This window comes from Aspergillus pseudotamarii, assembly GCF_009193445.1.
Source record: "Aspergillus pseudotamarii strain CBS 117625 unplaced genomic scaffold BDV38scaffold_13, whole genome shotgun sequence".
Lineage (NCBI taxonomy): Eukaryota > Fungi > Ascomycota > Eurotiomycetes > Eurotiales > Aspergillaceae > Aspergillus > Aspergillus pseudotamarii.
This window is the reverse complement of record NW_022475027.1, coordinates 510,049-526,180: the sequence shown is the minus strand read 5'-3', so window position 1 is coordinate 526,180 and position 16,132 is coordinate 510,049. Positions and strand designations below refer to the sequence as shown.

The window sequence follows — 16,132 nt, the reverse complement described above, 5'->3', positions numbered from 1 at the left end:
TCCTGGGGGCTGCAGCTCGAGGTGTCGAAGGTCACGTCAATCCAGCGGCAACAAAGACGACACCATGTCAGACGCTGAGACATATCTGGATGAGAAAAGAAACTCGAGTGGGGCAGTGTCAGGTCCAGACAGTCTGGAGGATGATCTGGATAGGGATGAGGTCTACTCACCTAGAGAACAGAAGCGGATCCTGCACAAGATCGATCGAAGGCTAGTCACAGGCTTGGGGCTTCTCATGTGTGTCAGTTTGGTGGATCGGACCAACCTGGGAAATGCTATGATTGCTGGGTAAGTCCTCATGCATGACCTTCCGGATGAATGTCCTGTTGATGAAGCCAAAGCATGGAAAAGGAGCTTCAGCTCTATATCGGTTCTCGCTACGTGAGTGATACACAAGTGTCTGTAACCAATAGAGGTGCTAATTGTTCAATAGTCCATCACGCTCCTCACCTTTTTCATTCCCTATGTCCTATTTCAATTCCCGTTGATTACGGTAATTCGCAAGGTTGGGCCAAAGATCTTCCTTTCTGGAATCACATTTTCCTGGGGCATAGTCATGATGGTATGAGGTCCTTCCTTGGCGTCTTAAGGACCGGTTAACCATGGCTAGGGGTTTGGATTCATACATAACTGGACTGCGCTGGTTGGGCTTCGCATAGTCCTGGGGTTTCTTGAAGCTGGACTCTTCCCTGGCTCTGTGTATCTCCTTTCTATGTGGTATACTCGATGTGAGTGTTTGGCCCTCTTGATTGATTGTGGGTATTCGCGACTCACCTTGTCTAGATGACTTACACAAGAGATATTCATCCTTCTATTTGATTAGCGTCATCGGGGGAGCTTTCTCCGGAATCCTCTCCTATGGCTTCGTACACATGAATGGCCTAGGGAATTTGAGTGCATGGAGGTGGATCTTTGTCATGGAAGGAATCCTGACCTGTCTTGTTGGAGTGATTGGCTTCTTTTTAATTGTCAATTTCCCTAACGAGAACAATCTCTCCTGGAAGTTTCTTTCCAAGGAGGAAACCGCATTTGTTGTCCGACGACTTAACCGAGACAGACGGGACTCCTCCGAAGCCCCGTTCAATCTAAAAGAATTCCTGAAGCCCGCTCTGGACCCCAAAATATGGGGCTTTGCCCTCATATTCTTGTGAGTCCATAAAGCCATGTATCACCCTGCAAGACACTGACCTTTAATAGTTCCGCAACAGTTGTGTCCTATGCGATCACCTTCTTCCTTCCGCTCATCCTCAGAAGTGAGCTCAAATTCCCCCAGGCAGCATCACAAGTTCTCACAACACCACCATACTTCTTTGCCGGAATCTTCATGTATGTTCAAGGCTGGATTGGTGACAAGTACCGCATTCGCGCTCCATTGATTATCTACAACTGTGCTCAATGCATCGTGGGCTTAGCGATTCTCGGCTGGGTCCAAATTCCTGGCGTGCAGTACTTCGGGATCTTTCTCGTCACTTCCGCATCCAATGCGACAATTCCAGCCGCTCTGACATATCAGGCAAACAATATCCGTGGGCAGTGGAAACGCGCCTTTTGCAGTGCTAGTATAGTCAGCTTTGGCGGCACGGGTGGTGTAGCTGGGTCCTTAGTGTTTCGGTCGCAGGATTCTCCCCGCTACCTACCAGGCATTTATGCCTGTATTGCGTGAGTGGACTCTGTCATCTGTTTTGACCATTTACTGACATTTGTCCAAGGTGCAATCTCTTGTCAATACTCGTAGTAGGTGTGCTTAGCCTTTATTTCTATATCTCGAACAGACGAGCAGCAAGGGGGAAACTTGTTATTGAAGGTCTTCCAGAGTTCAGATATACACTTTGAGTTGATATAGAATTTCTTTCACTTGCAAGGGCTGGCACTTTACAATGAATCAAGTATGATATGAATTTCTAAGCAGCTCTTCCGAATCGAATGGAACTGTGAACAACAATGAGTTCATGTTTAATACAATGGCATCTCATTGTACTATTGCACTTCCTAACTGTAATAAGAATGCTGGGTAATACACCACTATTCGCACTGGTCGACTATAAAGTAAGTGGTTGATAGTCTCCGCAGTTAAAAGGTCAGCTAGATAATGACACAAGATGTCAGCTTAACCAGGAGATATCCGCAGTAAAAGTGAATATATCCAATTGTTAAATTGACAATTATATTGCTATCACAAGAGGTTATTCGTTAACCTTCGATACAAATGTCCGTCTTCAACCCTATTTCTGTTATACCACACGCGCCAAACTATGTTCTAACATACCCCTCCTGACAAAACAATAATTAAAATTAAAACATTACAAATTAAATAGTATGCAAATCCAATTTATTCAACAACTTGCAGAAAAAAAAAGAATCGAGTTATTCTTTGAATATGGACTATAGTTAAAGCTCCATTCTACGTAGGTCACAGCAGCATACGTGATTCTTGCTAATTATCTCGCCGTAAGAAAGTTCCACCACCAACGCAATCTCCAAATCATATATCGACAATAGGTACTCGCTTGTTTTATTCGGGCCCTTAATTTACATAGTATGCTTTCTAAGTATTCTTGAATTATCCGTGGGAAATCTTGCTGGACATATCATACATCCATACCTATCTTTTTCTTTTTTTCCTTCCTTCATCTATTTCTTTTCCAAAAAATGTATGACACTACACCCCAGCCATACCCTGGCTGTCATTCCTACCCAGATAATAAGTATAAACCACGACTATAGATACCCTTCTAACATATCATACACCTATACTTCCAAGTTACACTTTACTATCACCAAGAACCCCACCCCCCTGCCTATAACTAAGCCTTCACCATCCAAACCCATCCTGTCTTCTCCACTCTCGCAAGCCCCATAAATACACTCCAAACCCCCAAAACATCCTTGCAGTCATTTGAGCATACAGGAACCTTCCGCCTGGTATCTTATTAATCCGCAGGCACATCCTCCTTGGAGAGGGAATGATGCTCCATGTACAGGCATTCTGTGGTTGGTGGAGGAGAAACTCGGAAAAGGACATAGTGGGTACGTGATTCTTATCCAACTCTATAGAGTGAATGGAGGGGAGAGAAAGGGGTGTCTCCGGGGCAGTAATCAAAGGTAAGAGAGGTTGGGGGTTTAATCGACCTGAATTGTGGGGAGACTTGGTCAATATATACTACATGGAAGAGTAACTCAAAATACAAGATAAAGTTACCGAGCACCAACAAACCTTCCGATGAAAAGAGGAAAGTTTCCGCAGGAAAGCCACTTCGCTGGGCCGGTATCAGATTACATACACAGATGATCAAGCCCAGCCATCGATGCCATGCCCTAAATAAACTCTATGCAACACCCAAACAACCGCCCCCAAGCTAGCTAACCCTAATCAAACGCCTGAATAGTACGATCAAACTCCTGATCCAACTGACGATTCCGATTTACAATAGTCTCCCTATCCTCCGGCTTCAGCTTCTCTTCTATAGACGCAGCAAGACCATGACATCTCTCCCTAAAATCCCTAATATGTTCTTGAATCCGATCCGCAATCTTCGCTTTCTCAAACTCATGTCTCTATTGATATATACCGTATAGTCACGTTATCAGTCCCGACGTTACCAATCCCCAATACTCTAGGAACCCAATAGAATGACTATAGAAGGAAACATAAATACCTTCACGACAATATCATGCAAATACTCCACCCAAACAGACTGCATTTTCACAGCCACATTCGCCACGATGGAACTCTCCTGTTTCTTGAATGGGGTGGAGGCATGCACGGCATTCATGGATTTGATTATGGATATTTCGACGTTGGTGTGCTTTTGTTCGAGGCCGAGTTTATCGTCCTTTTGGGGTTCGTAGAGTTTGACGGCTTTGTCGAGGAGGATGAGGTTTTCGTCGATTAGGGCGAATTCTTTGAGGATACCCGGGACATTCCGCGTTTCGAGGGGGTGGGCGGTGGTGGTGATGAGTTGAAGGGAGAGGGTTGTGAGGAGGGTTAGGGAGGGGGAGAGTTTCATCGTGGTTTGTTTAATATATACTCTTTTGAAGTGGGGTGGGTGAGGTGTGTTACGGAGTTGAATGGAGTAGTGAAGAGTAAGTTATACCGAATGGATGCGAATATCGTCAGTGCTTTAAGTATTTCTTCACTCCATATCCGTGAAATTGAGGAGACGGTCCTCTTTAATTACAGGATCGTTACACAATGGGTGGTTCGTGGAGTTTTCTTTCGGCCAGCAATTTCACCGATCATATAGGGGAGTAGACCTAGCCAGTCCTTGCTAGGTGATTTGAAGTAAATAAGTAGCCCTTCTACATAGCGAGAGATCATGGCTGTTGTCTGTACAAGAGGTCCATGACCATGTTATAGTGATTGATGCAAAGGCTTCTACACAACCATGATTACTATGTTACCCACTTAGAGCAGCAACCAGCCTAATTCTTTACCCACGTGTCGGCTTTGAATTTAACTCCGGACCGGGGCCATCTCACACAATACCGTATTAATTCTCTCTGATCTGATTAATATGTAGTAGAGTCCTAGTATCAGCCAGCCTAACGCCACCCGTGATTAAATGCGATGCAGTTGAACCGTCCTTTCATGCATGTCGGTAGCTCAAGTCCTCCTCAACACCAAGGCAATATAGCCAAACAGTCGGTAAACTGCGATAATGCCTATCAGGATACCTACCCACTTCCCTGTCCGACCTGTCGCATACCCATACTCCTTCAGTACCCCGGTCCCTCGGATCATACACTGGTCCGCCAGATCCGTTTGGTACATACACTGACACCCCGAGCCACACGAGTACGTCCTCTGACTAAACTCATTCACCATCATCCCCTGAAAGACGTACGCCTACACCAAAAGTCAGTAACACACGTTTAACAATGCAGAAAGACACCAGTAGCGTACCTGGTAATCAATATAGTGGAAAACGTATTTCCAGAATGGATTCAAGATGGTCGGCGAGACAAGGAACCCGCCCACACTCATCCAGAGCCCATTGGCAAACGCGACGAGCGCCAGACTGATCACGAAATTGGGGAATATGGCTGTGACGAAAACAACAAGGGATTCGGCAGCAACGAGGTCCAGGAAAAGCCACATCACCCAGGTGAAAAACGCGGCACCTGTGGGCCGGAAGTTGGAGAGCCAGTAGCTGACTATCGAAAAGAGCATTGAGATTATGACTTTTTCAAGGCATTGTTAGCGTGGTCCAAATACTAATTCGGCAGTCCGGGGAGGGGACGTACATAGGTACGGGAGGCCGATGATGAAGTTGGAGATGACGAAGGGCAACGCGCCGTAGAGTCCGTTCGCTCGTTCTTTGGTAAAGGTTGCCCGGTCCTCAAGGAAGGATGGCACGTAGGCGACGGCCATAAAGCTCATGAAGGCTGAGCCGAAGAACTGATTCTCGTTAGGCTATAGATCCGCAGGGAGAAGGATAAGGAGCTTACGATTGCGTTGATGAAAGGTTGGATGTACTCCTGTGAGGTGTGGAGACGAAGCCATACCGTCCCCATCATGATTGCCAATCCTGGAGGTCAGATTAGCTCTGTACAATCGCGAAAGGCATGGGGAGGTTTGTACCCAGATACATGACAATCCGAATACCGTAGGCTACAACGTCGCGATAACTCTTGATAAAGAGCCGATGCAGAAGAGACATGGTGATTCGGGGAACACCTGGGCGGCTCAGTTCGTCGATATTCATTGCCTTGCCGCCCTTCTCCTCGGCGCTCTGTGGTTGCTTGCTTAATGCGGCACACTCAGCGGACTGTGTCCATGCTGTTTGGATCTTCTCGACTTGGTCCTCGTCGACTGCGAAGTCCGAGCTGACCGCATCCAAAAGGTACTCGGCTGGATTCGTATTCGAGGGAACGGGATAGTCGATGCTTTCGAAGTAGCTTGGGACATCCGAAATGGGTCCGAAGTAGCATGTCTTCCCGCCCGAGAGAAGGAGAAGGTTGTCAAATAGCTGGAAGGTTGTTGTCGATGGCTGGTGGATACTCGCGATTATGATAAGCTTTAGTTTGATTATGTTAGCCGTCCGACTGGTTCTGTAACATGCTCCCAAGCCCTTTCCTGGAGAAACATACATTGTTCGCTACTGCCAGTTTTTTGACGTATGAGATGATCTCGTAACTAGCAGTCGAGTCCAACCCGCTGGTTGGCTCGTCGAGGAGCAGGATTTTGGGACAGGTGATCAGCTGACTGGCGACGCTGACCCGTCGCTTTTGGCCTCCGCTAATCCCCTTCCGAATGGGAGTGCCCACCAGCGTCGACGCCTGCTTCTGGATGCCGAATGCGCTCAGGAGGGTCTGGATGCGATCTGCCCTTTGGGATCTCGTTACCGATCTACCTGCTATCAGCCCACGGGTGCTATGGCCAAGTGATAAATTGTCAACGGAGTCCATACCCTGGCAGAGACAGATCTGCGGCAAACTTCAGTGTCTCCTGCACCGTCAGCGATCCGATCAACGCATCCTCCTGTTCGACGTAGGACGTGATGCGGTTGAAGGTATCATTATCCAGCTTTGCCCCATTGACGTAGCATTCCCCCGTGGTTTTCGCTCCAGCCGAAGCGGTGCGACGCGCAAGAACGTTCAACAGTGTTGTCTTTCCGCAGCCCGAAGGTCCCATCAATGCGATTAGTTGGCCTGTGTTTTAGTTAGCACTTTGTTTGTTGTCATGCGGTCTTTTGCAGTGCTGTACCATGGTGGGCAGTTCCGCTGCAGCCCTCGATTAGATTCCGGGGCTCCTTCGTGCGTCTATCTTTCACCGTCACGGTCAGGTTATCCCATGTGAAGGATTGAACCGTGTTGTTCATCAAAAACTGATGGTCATTTCGTTCCAGATCGACGGTATCGGACGCCTTAGCTGGGTCGGTCTCCATGGTGAACAACGGCCGTGATTAAAATGTCGAGTTTTACCACAGGAAGAAAGCGCATGCACTGATTGTGGCCAAGGCCGGGTAGATTTATAAGAAGTTGAACTGCTTGAACGTTGGCAAACGGCAATGGGATCCCTGTCGGTGTCCAACGAGAGGCGAGTCAGGCGCAGTCGTTTATCTAATATGGCGGGGAACGGCAAAAAGAAAAGAAAATAAAAGAAAAGTCGCCGACTTGTGGACGGACTATTGTCTGGATCGTCAGCGTTGCATTTGCAGTAGTGATTTTGCTAGTACTACTAGTGGTACGAAGTACTGTCGAGCACTAGTAGCCTGAGGCTGCCGATCGGCGGGCCCGAAAAACAAGGGTGATCCCCGAGAGTTAGGGGAAAAAGTGGATGAACGCCGTTCGTCACCTCTTCTCTTCCGATCTCAGTCCCATGGTTCCCAGAGGAGATTCCCGAAAGTCAAATTTCATATCTTGGGAGAGGTCCCCGATTCGTGCGAGAAAACCAGTCCATTCTTTATCGGCACTGGATTGGAGCGAAAATCTCAACTAGGGGTTACATTGCCCATTCCGTCAGCGATCATTTCGCCCGAAATAAAATGTGAAAAAGCAAAGTCGGGCTCATTAGGTGGTGCACGGACCCTGTTCGTTCAGCTCGCGGTATCCCTGTCCTTTGTCCCAGATGGGTTTAGTTTGACCAACGGCCCCGTTTGTCACAAGCCCGTCACGTTCCCCGGGCTGAACCATTCAGCTCCCACACAATCCCTTCAAGATGTGATTTGATCTTACTTTTTGATGAAACCCACACCAATCAAGAAGTCTGAAAAAATTATACCACACACACAGCAAAACCAACCTACCCCACCGAAACTGCCAAATCCTCCAATGATGATCGTGTGGTAGCACTGAATGAGGGGGCTTAATGCCTGCTACCTACTAATGGGTTCAGTCACACAGACACCTCCATCCCATGAAGCTGGCCACTCACATACAGAATATTTCATTGGCCATAGCTGAATGGTTACTCCTCCACATTTGGCTTGTACGATATCCTACTACCGGACTTCTCCTAGCTCAGTGCTACTCTCTACACACCTGAAACCCCCCCCAATTCCGAACATGGGATTATCTACTACGCCAATAACCTCCAGTTACCAGGCTTGCTCTGGTCTACCACAGAGCGCACAAGAATCTTGAGCTTCTACTCGTTACAAAGTCATACAGCTACACGAACTGTTTCTTGTGTTAAGCTAAACCCCGCCACGCGGCACACTGTATCATCTAGTTGACAGCGCCATGCCATGGGATAAGAGTAGACGTCAAGATAATCTCAGAGGTGGGGAAAATCTAGATGATCGGGAGAAACAAGGTTGCATGATGCACCAGGTTTTAGCAAAGACAGCATGGTCGACTAGGGTTGGCGGAACAACAACTTCCCGATCCACCGGCTCCATATCAAGCAGGGATGGTGCCTATGAGGGAATAGAAGGGGAAATCTAGGTCAGGGACATGGTGTGGAAAAGGTCTAGAAGGAAGATGATCGGGTATAGTGGTAGTGATCCTCCTTTGACTTTTCACTTGTGTTCTGGGGCGTTAGGTTCTGTAGATAAACCTGCTTTATGTGTCGGTATCTTCATATATAGTTTAGCCATTTGCAGAGATCTAGATCATAAAAGTCTAATTACAGTCAGTCTACCGTCGCAGTGTGATGCCATCGGTATAGTGGCGGTAGACGGGCACGCTGAATGGGTATGGATACTACTACTATATATCTTGATAGAAAGCCTACAACAGATCATCTCTTTATTCTGGTCTTGAGTTAGGTGGGGTAAGGATTGATCTTTTGAAAAAGATAATTAAACTAAACATGTTCTTTGGTCCCTCTAAGAGGATAAAGATTCTATGCGCATGGTGTATCCACATGTTTCAAACAGTCTTTGACCTTGGAGCAAAATAGTACTATAGTATGCATGGTTTTCCTGAACTATCAAATTCAGTCTCGAATATAGGAATGTGTGTAGTATCTAGTTTCATAGCTGCGTAGCTTATAAATATTTGAACTTTTATATCTCTTGAGCTTCCAACTATGGATTATATATTATCCCTCTCAGAGTATATCTTGCCAAACAGGCAACGCCCTAGTACACTATGCCCCTGTCTGCTTAAATTTCTACACAGTTAGGAGGAGTATTACTCCTCCAGAGGTACGCCCACCCCGACTTCCTGAATCCCTCTCCATGGAACCACAGCACAGTAAACAGTGGCAAAAATACCAACGACAGAAATGCAAGGAGAGAGTTTCCCCAGCCCAAGCCGAGCGAGTGATTCAATGACGGGCCAGTGAGTGGAAAGAAGGCCCCGAAAAGCGCACACAGGGTGGCATTAGCGGATAGGGCAGAGGCGGAGACGCCCTGCTCATCGAACGCGTCGACGAGGTAGTTTTCCGTGGGCAGTTTGGTCAGAAGCATACTAAACCCGATTATGCCGGTACCAATGAGAGGCACAATCCAGTGGACGTGTTTGTTGGCCGACCAGCCATACAGTAATAAGCCGACGGGGAGCATAGCGGTGCCGAAAATCATTAGTGGGAGGCGATGTTCTGGCCTCGACTCCCCTTCTATCGCGCGGCATCGTCTGACGTACCGGTCAGAAACCAGGCCGTAGACGCATAGTCCGATTATGTTGCCGATTGCTAGACCGGGGATGATTAGTAGGGGTTACTGTGGTGAGTCAGTAGGAAAGAATAGATATACCTCGACCGAGAAAGGTGATGCCCACTGGACCATCACCGAAGCCGTACGTTCTCTGCATGACCTCCGCCAGAGTTGTCAGGATCAGATAGGAGATACCGTACGCCAGCGCCGTGTAGAAGGACATGACTAGCACCACTGGAGAAGAGAAGAGTAACCGCATCGGACGGATAATAGACTTGAGGATCGTGTCATGAGGTGCGGAAGGGTGGTTGCGAGATGATGTGTGTTTGTGATTCCCGTCGCTACGATCCTGTGACGTTTCGGTCGACGTTCGCGACTGTTGCTGGATTTTGAACCGGTAGGTTTCTTTGAAGACAGCTAGGGACAATAGGGATATGCTACCGACGGCTATCACCATAATCCAGATGGTCCATCGCCAGCCAAGGGTGCTGTTGATGAACCCGCCAACAATCGGGGCCACGCAGGGCCCGATTAACGGAAGAGCAATGGCCACCGCCATTGCGGTCCCTCGTTCTTCCTGGACGAATAGGTCTCCAATAATGCTCGGAGCGAGGGTGAGGGAGGTGACTGCCATCCCGTTCAAGAAGCGGAAGGCCACCAGCATGGAGATATTTTGGCTCAGCGCGGCCGCGACGGAGCAGAGGATAAAGAGAAGGTTACCGCCATGGTAGACGATGTTGCGCCCGTACTGCTCTGACAACGGCCCGACTACAAATGACCCCACACCTTCGCCCAACTCCCAGATGGAGACGATCAAGGGCTGATAGATATTACCTGAGACATGAAAGTGTGAGAGGATGGTTGGTACAGCTGGGACGATGATGATCGTTCCGAAGTTACTGCACTAAGGGTGAATAACGGATACGGATCAGCAGCGAGCTTTAGTAGGATGTACCCACGCCAACATATACATCAAGGAGACGCAGATCACTATCGACCACTTTCGCCAACGGGGCCAGGTTGTGGGATCCCCGGGCTTCTCCAGGCGCCGGGAACGGCTATGGTCGTTCTCTTGCTCTGGCCAGTGAGCAGCGTCGCATGTTGTTATTTCCAGGTCACCGCCCTTCATCATGATTCGGGTGGTACTTTGGCGTCAAACGTGTTAAATTCTGGTCAGCAACATAAGAACAGCTCTACTTTGCACACCGACGCGTGGTTGGCTTTTGGGAATTCAGTTGGCCGAGGCGTGCATTTTACAAGTAGTCAACTAGGTGGGCTTGTCACAACCAAAGCCCGAACCTTGTACTGAGCAGGGTAGATGATACGATACTTAGCGATAAAGTTATAATAATGAAATTAAAAGAAACAAAGAAGACGATGTCAGGAGCCCTTATCAATTCTACTCAACACCTACTGGAACCTGTCCAGTAATGACAACAGCATCCTTTTCTAGCGGGCATAAGCGTGGGATTTAAACCAGGCCGGGACGCTTCGCCACCACCACTACCCGAGGGATGGACAATGCAGCCCCGTCCACACACTCCTGGTATCCAGCCCGAATAAGCCTGAAAAAAGCTTGCAGCGGCCTCGGCCTTGCCATTTTGCATCAGCTTGGACGCAAACTCCTCCATGGTCATCAAATGTTGGTCGTTAAAGGCCCGGACCAACTCCGGCCCCTCATCGTAATAGTCTAGTTTCGCATCCTGGAACCCAGCCACGTTGAGCAGGCGTGGCAAGTCCAGCACCCAATCATGCCGCCCGTTAGCGTAGGAGGCAGCACGGATTTCCTCAAGCGCAGGTGCCTGGACGGAGGGGTTCACTTTCTTGATTTTCATATTCATGCAGTCCAGCTCATCCCACTGAATGTAGCCGCCGGGTTTTACGAACTGGAATAGTCGCCGGATGACAGGCGTTGGGTCCTCACCCGAAAGCACCAAAACGAGCAGTCGGACGTGTACAAGATCATACTGGCACTCGAGACTCGCGGGTACGTCCGCAAAGACATCCCAATATCGTAGTGTAATGTTGGAGGGTAGCCATCCAGGATGAGGGGCTTGAGTGAGGTCGATATCTAGCCCATTCAGCTAGCTGTCTAGAAAGTCGCGGGATACGTCAATCAACCACAACGCAGTACCTATAGCAATGTCGGCAATTGCGGGATGAGAAGGGGTATCGGTAGTATCGTCTGCGGGGGGAAAGTGGACCGATGGGTGAATGTGGAAGCCAAAGACTTGACGCCAGAGAAAGTGTTGCAAATTCAACCGGATGACCGAGCGGTGGTTCTGCTGCAAGGCATATCCAAGGCCATCAGCGAGGCAGAAGCTGGCCGAGGAGAGGTGTTGAGAGTCTGAACTATGCATGCTGGCGAGAATGGACAGGGATAAGGAGCGTCCTCAAGTTGGGCGTGATCCGGACAAACAGTAGTGACAGTACAGCTGCAGCCTGGGGTGGATCATATAGTATCCACGACTCCTCTATATAGGCGTTATAATAGAAGGCAGTCCTACTTCCTCTCATCGGGACCCCCTTAGGCTGTGGCGTAATCAAACTAGTAAGGGTCCTCAATATAACCAAAACAGAAAAGAGTGAAACAATAAGCACACCAACATTTCATTGGCTGGAGCGTTATTCCGGAAGAACCCCATAAGCCTGGAGCCGATCCCTCGGAGTCGGTGACCGATAATATACTAATGCTTGGCTGTGCTTGTCGCCCGAGGTTCATCTGCGTCTTCCAGATCTTATGAGAGTCAGTGTGAGCCATGAATTGAGTGTCCAAACAGATCACCCACCATTGGCACGGGAAGCACCCAGACCAAGATGTCTGTGATCAAGTCTGAAATTATTAACCCTTCAAGGCGGGCGTTGGTGTTGCAGCTGCCGATTTGCGTTAAAGGGCCCCTAAAGTGCCGCCCACAGCCGAAGATCATCGCGAAAAAGAAACCCACCGTCCAGAGAGTACAGATACCAATCAAAGCCCATGTGGTAATTCCAAAGACCTTCTCTTGGCTGACTACAAACAGCCGCCAGTAGAGGATGAGAGAACTGAGCTTGATCAAACCATTCGCGGGGATCATCAACACCCAGGTAATCCAGTCCACCTAAAAGGATTATTAGAATCAGGCTGTGACTGCCTTGGCAAAAGGGGCGACGTTACCAGCTCAACCGTCCTCTGAGCATCTGATAGCTCTGTCAATTGCGCCATCTGAGAGTCACTCGAATAAGGCGGGGTGGGATAGGCTAGTGCATGCTTAACAACTCCTGTTATTGAGGACCATGTAAGCCTGCTCCAGATATTCCTGGCAATCAAACGTCCAATTAAGACATGCAGCTCACCATATATCTGGACAGCGCCCATCCCCATCAAAAACACCTACAAGGGTTAGCTCGAGTCTGGGTCAGACTTTCCCAGCAAGAAGGAGTATACGCCGCACCAGGGCAGCCAGGACCAACCAATCGTCGGCCCCGTAGGATTTACTGTTCCTCCTGCGCAGCCAAAGTCGGGCAAACACGCTAAAGGCGCCAGCACACGGCAGGACTATGGCGGCAGCCAGTACCTCTGATGCAGAGATGAACGAAATGAAGAGCTCCTTGGTAGACATGGCCGATGGTGCAGCCGGAGATCTGGGAATAGTAGGTTCAGTAAAGGATAGTCACCACCGAGGTACCTCCCCCGCTATGTTCTACTGCTCCGTAGTCCTTTAGCTTTATAACGAGAAAGAATGGCTGTTTGGTTGGAATACCCAACCATTTAAGACATTTAATGGATGTGTGTGCTGATAATATCAAGGGTGAAACAGCCCCCATGTGCATCCGGGAACACACTTGCTAATAAGGACGGCTTCATACCCTAGGATAATGCCAGGGTCCAGGTTCTTGTCGGCCAATAGGCCTGGCCTTCCTTCCAGCCAAGCCTATATAAGGATGACCAAACCATCGTTTCCCATGAGGGCCAAAGCAGATCAGTCCATGCCTTTCATCCATTCCTTTCGCCAAATCTGACAACCGAGACTTGTTTCTTCTTTCTTCCCTGCGCAGTCACCATGATGGCTATACACAAGCTCATTCCACTCCTCTGCCTTTTGACCGGGGCCCTTGCTACTCCTTTGGAAGCTGCTCAATGTATCTGTTACTCTATTGACTTCAGTCCGCAGTTCGTGTTATACGAGACTGTATAGATGTGAAGGTTCAATCAATCAATCAATCAAAATTCTATTAACCTGTTGGAGCCTAACTATTGAACGTCTAGCTATGTAGGTGCTTCAAAAGAGCCTAGAATCTAACTGTAAAACACCATATATTTACAAGAAAGTAATCGAAAGCTTTTATCACAACTAAACTTGTCTGCTATCTGACAGTTCCCCTGAATCCCGTCTTCCTAATCCCTTATCATCCTATGTCCTCCAGCCCCTTCTAGTGTCTTCTAATATATAGGTATTGATATATATACTGAGAGAATTTAACTATATTCTCCCTGGTATAACCGTTTATATATTGTCTTCTATATTTGTTCTCCTTTTGTAGTGACCAGTTTATTTAATATCTCTAAACTGATTAAGTAATCCTATTTAGTATATAAATTCGGTGATGTAGTGTATTATCTGCAGATAGAATAAAATCCCGTTATAATCTATCTTATCTCGGACCTGTAGATCTAACCTATCCAGTATTATCTTCCTGGCCTTGCTGTAGAGCGGGTATTATAGAAGGATATATCTCAATATCTGAGAGTCCTGCCTGCAGTGGTATTAGTCTAAGTCAGATAGTTTAATTTTAAAGAGAAAATATTTTAAACTATTTCTCTATATTCTTATCTAAATAATAATCGATATATATAACTTAGATAATTTTTTATAAAAATCTAGTACTTTCTTATTCAGGATCTTAATTAGTTTATAAGTTATATAATCTGTTTTTACTGTCTTCTACTCTCTGATCTATCTCTTCTTGACACAGTGGTATATCTGCTGTTTAGCTGCCGCGGCGAGACAGACAGCCGTGTCTTTTCGCTGTGTGCCCTCATATACAGTTTCATCAGTGGCTTTATTTTCTGGCACCCCGATATACGCAGGGATCCACCGAATCTGGATTCGGTTCTGTATAGTATATTACCTAGCAATGTAATAGATCTTGTTCAATATATATTGTTCCGAGAGCCTCTGCAGATTACTAATTATTTGTATAGCTATCTAACTATTTACAAAGACTGTGGCCGGTCTTTGTTTATTCTATAGTTTATACAAAGCTATCCAGATCCCGGTCAGCTCGCCTGTGTAGACTGTGGACTCCTCTTCCGACCCCAGTATTCCATTGTGTATCTATTCTTGCAAGATAGAGATGGCACTGGTACCAATCCAACTATTCAGTCCACTGCCGTCGGTGTATACCGCGATCCCTTATCGCCTGGCGCAGTATTCCTTGTGGAACTGGAGTGCGGCGTCGTGGCTGTAGATGTGAAGGTTACGTGTATTGACAATTACTGTAGCCGAGCCATATCAGTTGAATGACGTGGCGAATTAGAAGGCCGATATTCCTCCCACAGACGGCAACGAGCCCTCCACTCAACAAGATCTCTAGGCTCGAAATGGCCTGCCGGTGCAAGGATGAAACATTATGCAGCTAGTTCGTCTTACTCCAGCGCGAGCCCTATATAGACAGAGATCAGGATGATGAGTTAAGCAAGCTATTATCTGAATACGACCGTACCTCATAAAGCAGCTCCTCTTTATCGTGCCCTCGGTGGGTATTGGCCGTAGGAGCTACATCCGTCCATGATTATATTAGTGCCCATTATTGGGTCATGGTGCATTGTCCCACAAGGGTACGACACCTCGGCTTTTAAAAATGCCACCAGCGCCCGACATTAATCCGTTGCCATCATTGTTTTGCCTGTAAGCCCTAACCATGTCCTTACCACAATACCTGCGTGTTCCTCTCTCAGACCCCTCTGGCGACGAAGAGAAGGTGAACAGCAAACAGAGCGAACGGGATTCCACTAATTCAGGGGGCCCTCACCGAAAGCAGAGCAGACTTCAACTGCCATTCATCCTGTCCATTCTGGTTAATATCTTCTTGGTATCAATAGTTCTTCAACTTCAGTCGAGAGCACCATTGATTGGCCGTTCGAATTTTGGTTGAGTCCGCCTCCTTTACCTTTCCTCAATCAAGATATATATCCGCCAACCTGTTAACGATCTCTCAACTGACACATCCCCCTTTACGTAGCTGGCCTAACCCGCACCGTCCCCAAACCTTGGGGCCCTAATGAAACCATCAACGACACTAAACAAGACGCCCTTTGAGAGTCCACCAGTTATGACGCCGGCAACATCGCCCTATCTGACACTTACACCCGTAAAGCAGGCCTCCCCCGTGCACAGCGCTTCCCCTGGGATCAAGAAAAGGGCATCTACCTAATCAACGCTTATCACAACCTTCACTGCGTGAAGACTCTGCGCACCGCACTGGTCGAGTTCCGCGACGGCAGGGAACAGAGTTCCCCCCGGAGCCACCTAGCGCATTGTCTGCTTGTGCTACGGGACGAGCTCATGTGTGAGGCGGATGATCAATCAATCAATCAATCAAAATTCTAT

The 16,132-nt window shown here is 47.8% G+C and overlaps 6 protein-coding genes across 6 annotated transcripts; 1 reads left to right on the top strand and 5 right to left on the bottom strand.

Moving 5' to 3' along the window:
* Positions 1 to 241: 241 nt before the first annotated feature.
* Positions 242 to 2,118, top strand: BDV38DRAFT_36586 (major facilitator superfamily domain-containing protein). The gene is made up of 7 exons (XM_032063230.1): positions 242 to 288; positions 342 to 381; positions 434 to 562; positions 611 to 728; positions 784 to 1,147; positions 1,198 to 1,659; positions 1,710 to 2,118. The coding sequence occupies exons 1-7, from the start codon at positions 278 to 280 to the stop codon at positions 1,831 to 1,833; spliced, it is 1,248 nt and encodes a 415-aa protein (XP_031916164.1). The 5' UTR covers positions 242 to 277; the 3' UTR covers positions 1,834 to 2,118.
* A 1,248-nt stretch (positions 2,119 to 3,366) lies between these two features.
* Positions 3,367 to 4,007, bottom strand: BDV38DRAFT_280566 (uncharacterized protein; the record flags this gene model as incomplete). Its single annotated transcript, XM_032059337.1, has 2 exons — positions 3,367 to 3,555; positions 3,657 to 4,007. The coding sequence occupies 2 exons, from the start codon at positions 4,005 to 4,007 to the stop codon at positions 3,367 to 3,369; spliced, it is 540 nt and encodes a 179-aa protein (XP_031916163.1).
* An 818-nt stretch (positions 4,008 to 4,825) lies between these two features.
* BDV38DRAFT_240986 (putative ABC transporter) lies at positions 4,826 to 7,144 on the bottom strand. Its single transcript, XM_032053973.1, has 5 exons — positions 6,091 to 7,144; positions 5,582 to 6,017; positions 5,449 to 5,528; positions 5,245 to 5,398; positions 4,826 to 5,181 (listed from the first exon to the last, which is right to left on the bottom strand). The coding sequence occupies exons 1-5, from the start codon at positions 6,406 to 6,408 to the stop codon at positions 4,859 to 4,861; spliced, it is 1,311 nt and encodes a 436-aa protein (XP_031916162.1). The 5' UTR covers positions 6,409 to 7,144; the 3' UTR covers positions 4,826 to 4,858.
* A 1,801-nt stretch (positions 7,145 to 8,945) lies between these two features.
* Positions 8,946 to 10,932, bottom strand: BDV38DRAFT_240983 (major facilitator superfamily domain-containing protein). The gene is made up of 2 exons (XM_032053972.1): positions 9,642 to 10,932; positions 8,946 to 9,580 (listed from the first exon to the last, which is right to left on the bottom strand). Exons 1-2 carry the CDS (start codon positions 10,204 to 10,206, stop codon positions 9,051 to 9,053), a joined length of 1,095 nt encoding a protein of 364 aa, XP_031916161.1. The 5' UTR covers positions 10,207 to 10,932; the 3' UTR covers positions 8,946 to 9,050.
* A 9-nt stretch (positions 10,933 to 10,941) lies between these two features.
* On the bottom strand, positions 10,942 to 11,902 carry BDV38DRAFT_280563 (uncharacterized protein; the record flags this gene model as incomplete). The annotated part of the gene is made up of 3 exons (XM_032059336.1): positions 10,942 to 10,991; positions 11,041 to 11,613; positions 11,677 to 11,902. 3 exons carry the CDS (start codon positions 11,900 to 11,902, stop codon positions 10,942 to 10,944), a joined length of 849 nt encoding a protein of 282 aa, XP_031916160.1.
* Positions 11,903 to 12,229: 327 nt separating this feature from the next.
* Positions 12,230 to 13,141, bottom strand: BDV38DRAFT_280562 (uncharacterized protein; the record flags this gene model as incomplete). The annotated part of the gene is made up of 5 exons (XM_032059335.1): positions 12,230 to 12,279; positions 12,328 to 12,640; positions 12,697 to 12,800; positions 12,876 to 12,912; positions 12,974 to 13,141. 5 exons carry the CDS (start codon positions 13,139 to 13,141, stop codon positions 12,230 to 12,232), a joined length of 672 nt encoding a protein of 223 aa, XP_031916159.1.
* Between the last annotated feature and the right edge of the window lie 2,991 nt (positions 13,142 to 16,132).

Bases quoted from the DNA above. Each gene is read 5' to 3' on its own strand.
- BDV38DRAFT_240983 (XM_032053972.1), bottom strand. From the start codon at position 10,206: ATGCTGGTGGCCTTCCGCTTCTTGAACGGGATGGCAGTCACCTCCCTC. The intron at 9,581-9,641 runs GTATATCTATTC...TCCCCGGTCTAG, and splicing joins CATCACCTTTCTCGGTCGAG to CAATCGGCAACATAATCGGA.
- BDV38DRAFT_36586 (XM_032063230.1), top strand. The intron at 563-610 runs GTATGAGGTCCT...AACCATGGCTAG, and splicing joins CCTGGGGCATAGTCATGATG to GGGTTTGGATTCATACATAA. The intron at 1,660-1,709 runs GTGAGTGGACTC...CATTTGTCCAAG, and splicing joins GGCATTTATGCCTGTATTGC to GTGCAATCTCTTGTCAATAC.
- BDV38DRAFT_240986 (XM_032053973.1), bottom strand. From the start codon at position 6,408: ATGGACTCCGTTGACAATTTATCACTTGGCCATAGCACCCGTGGGCTG. The intron at 6,018-6,090 runs GTATGTTTCTCC...ATCAAACTAAAG, and splicing joins AACTGGCAGTAGCGAACAAT to CTTATCATAATCGCGAGTAT. The intron at 5,399-5,448 runs GTAAGCTCCTTA...AACGAGAATCAG, and splicing joins AACCTTTCATCAACGCAATC to TTCTTCGGCTCAGCCTTCAT.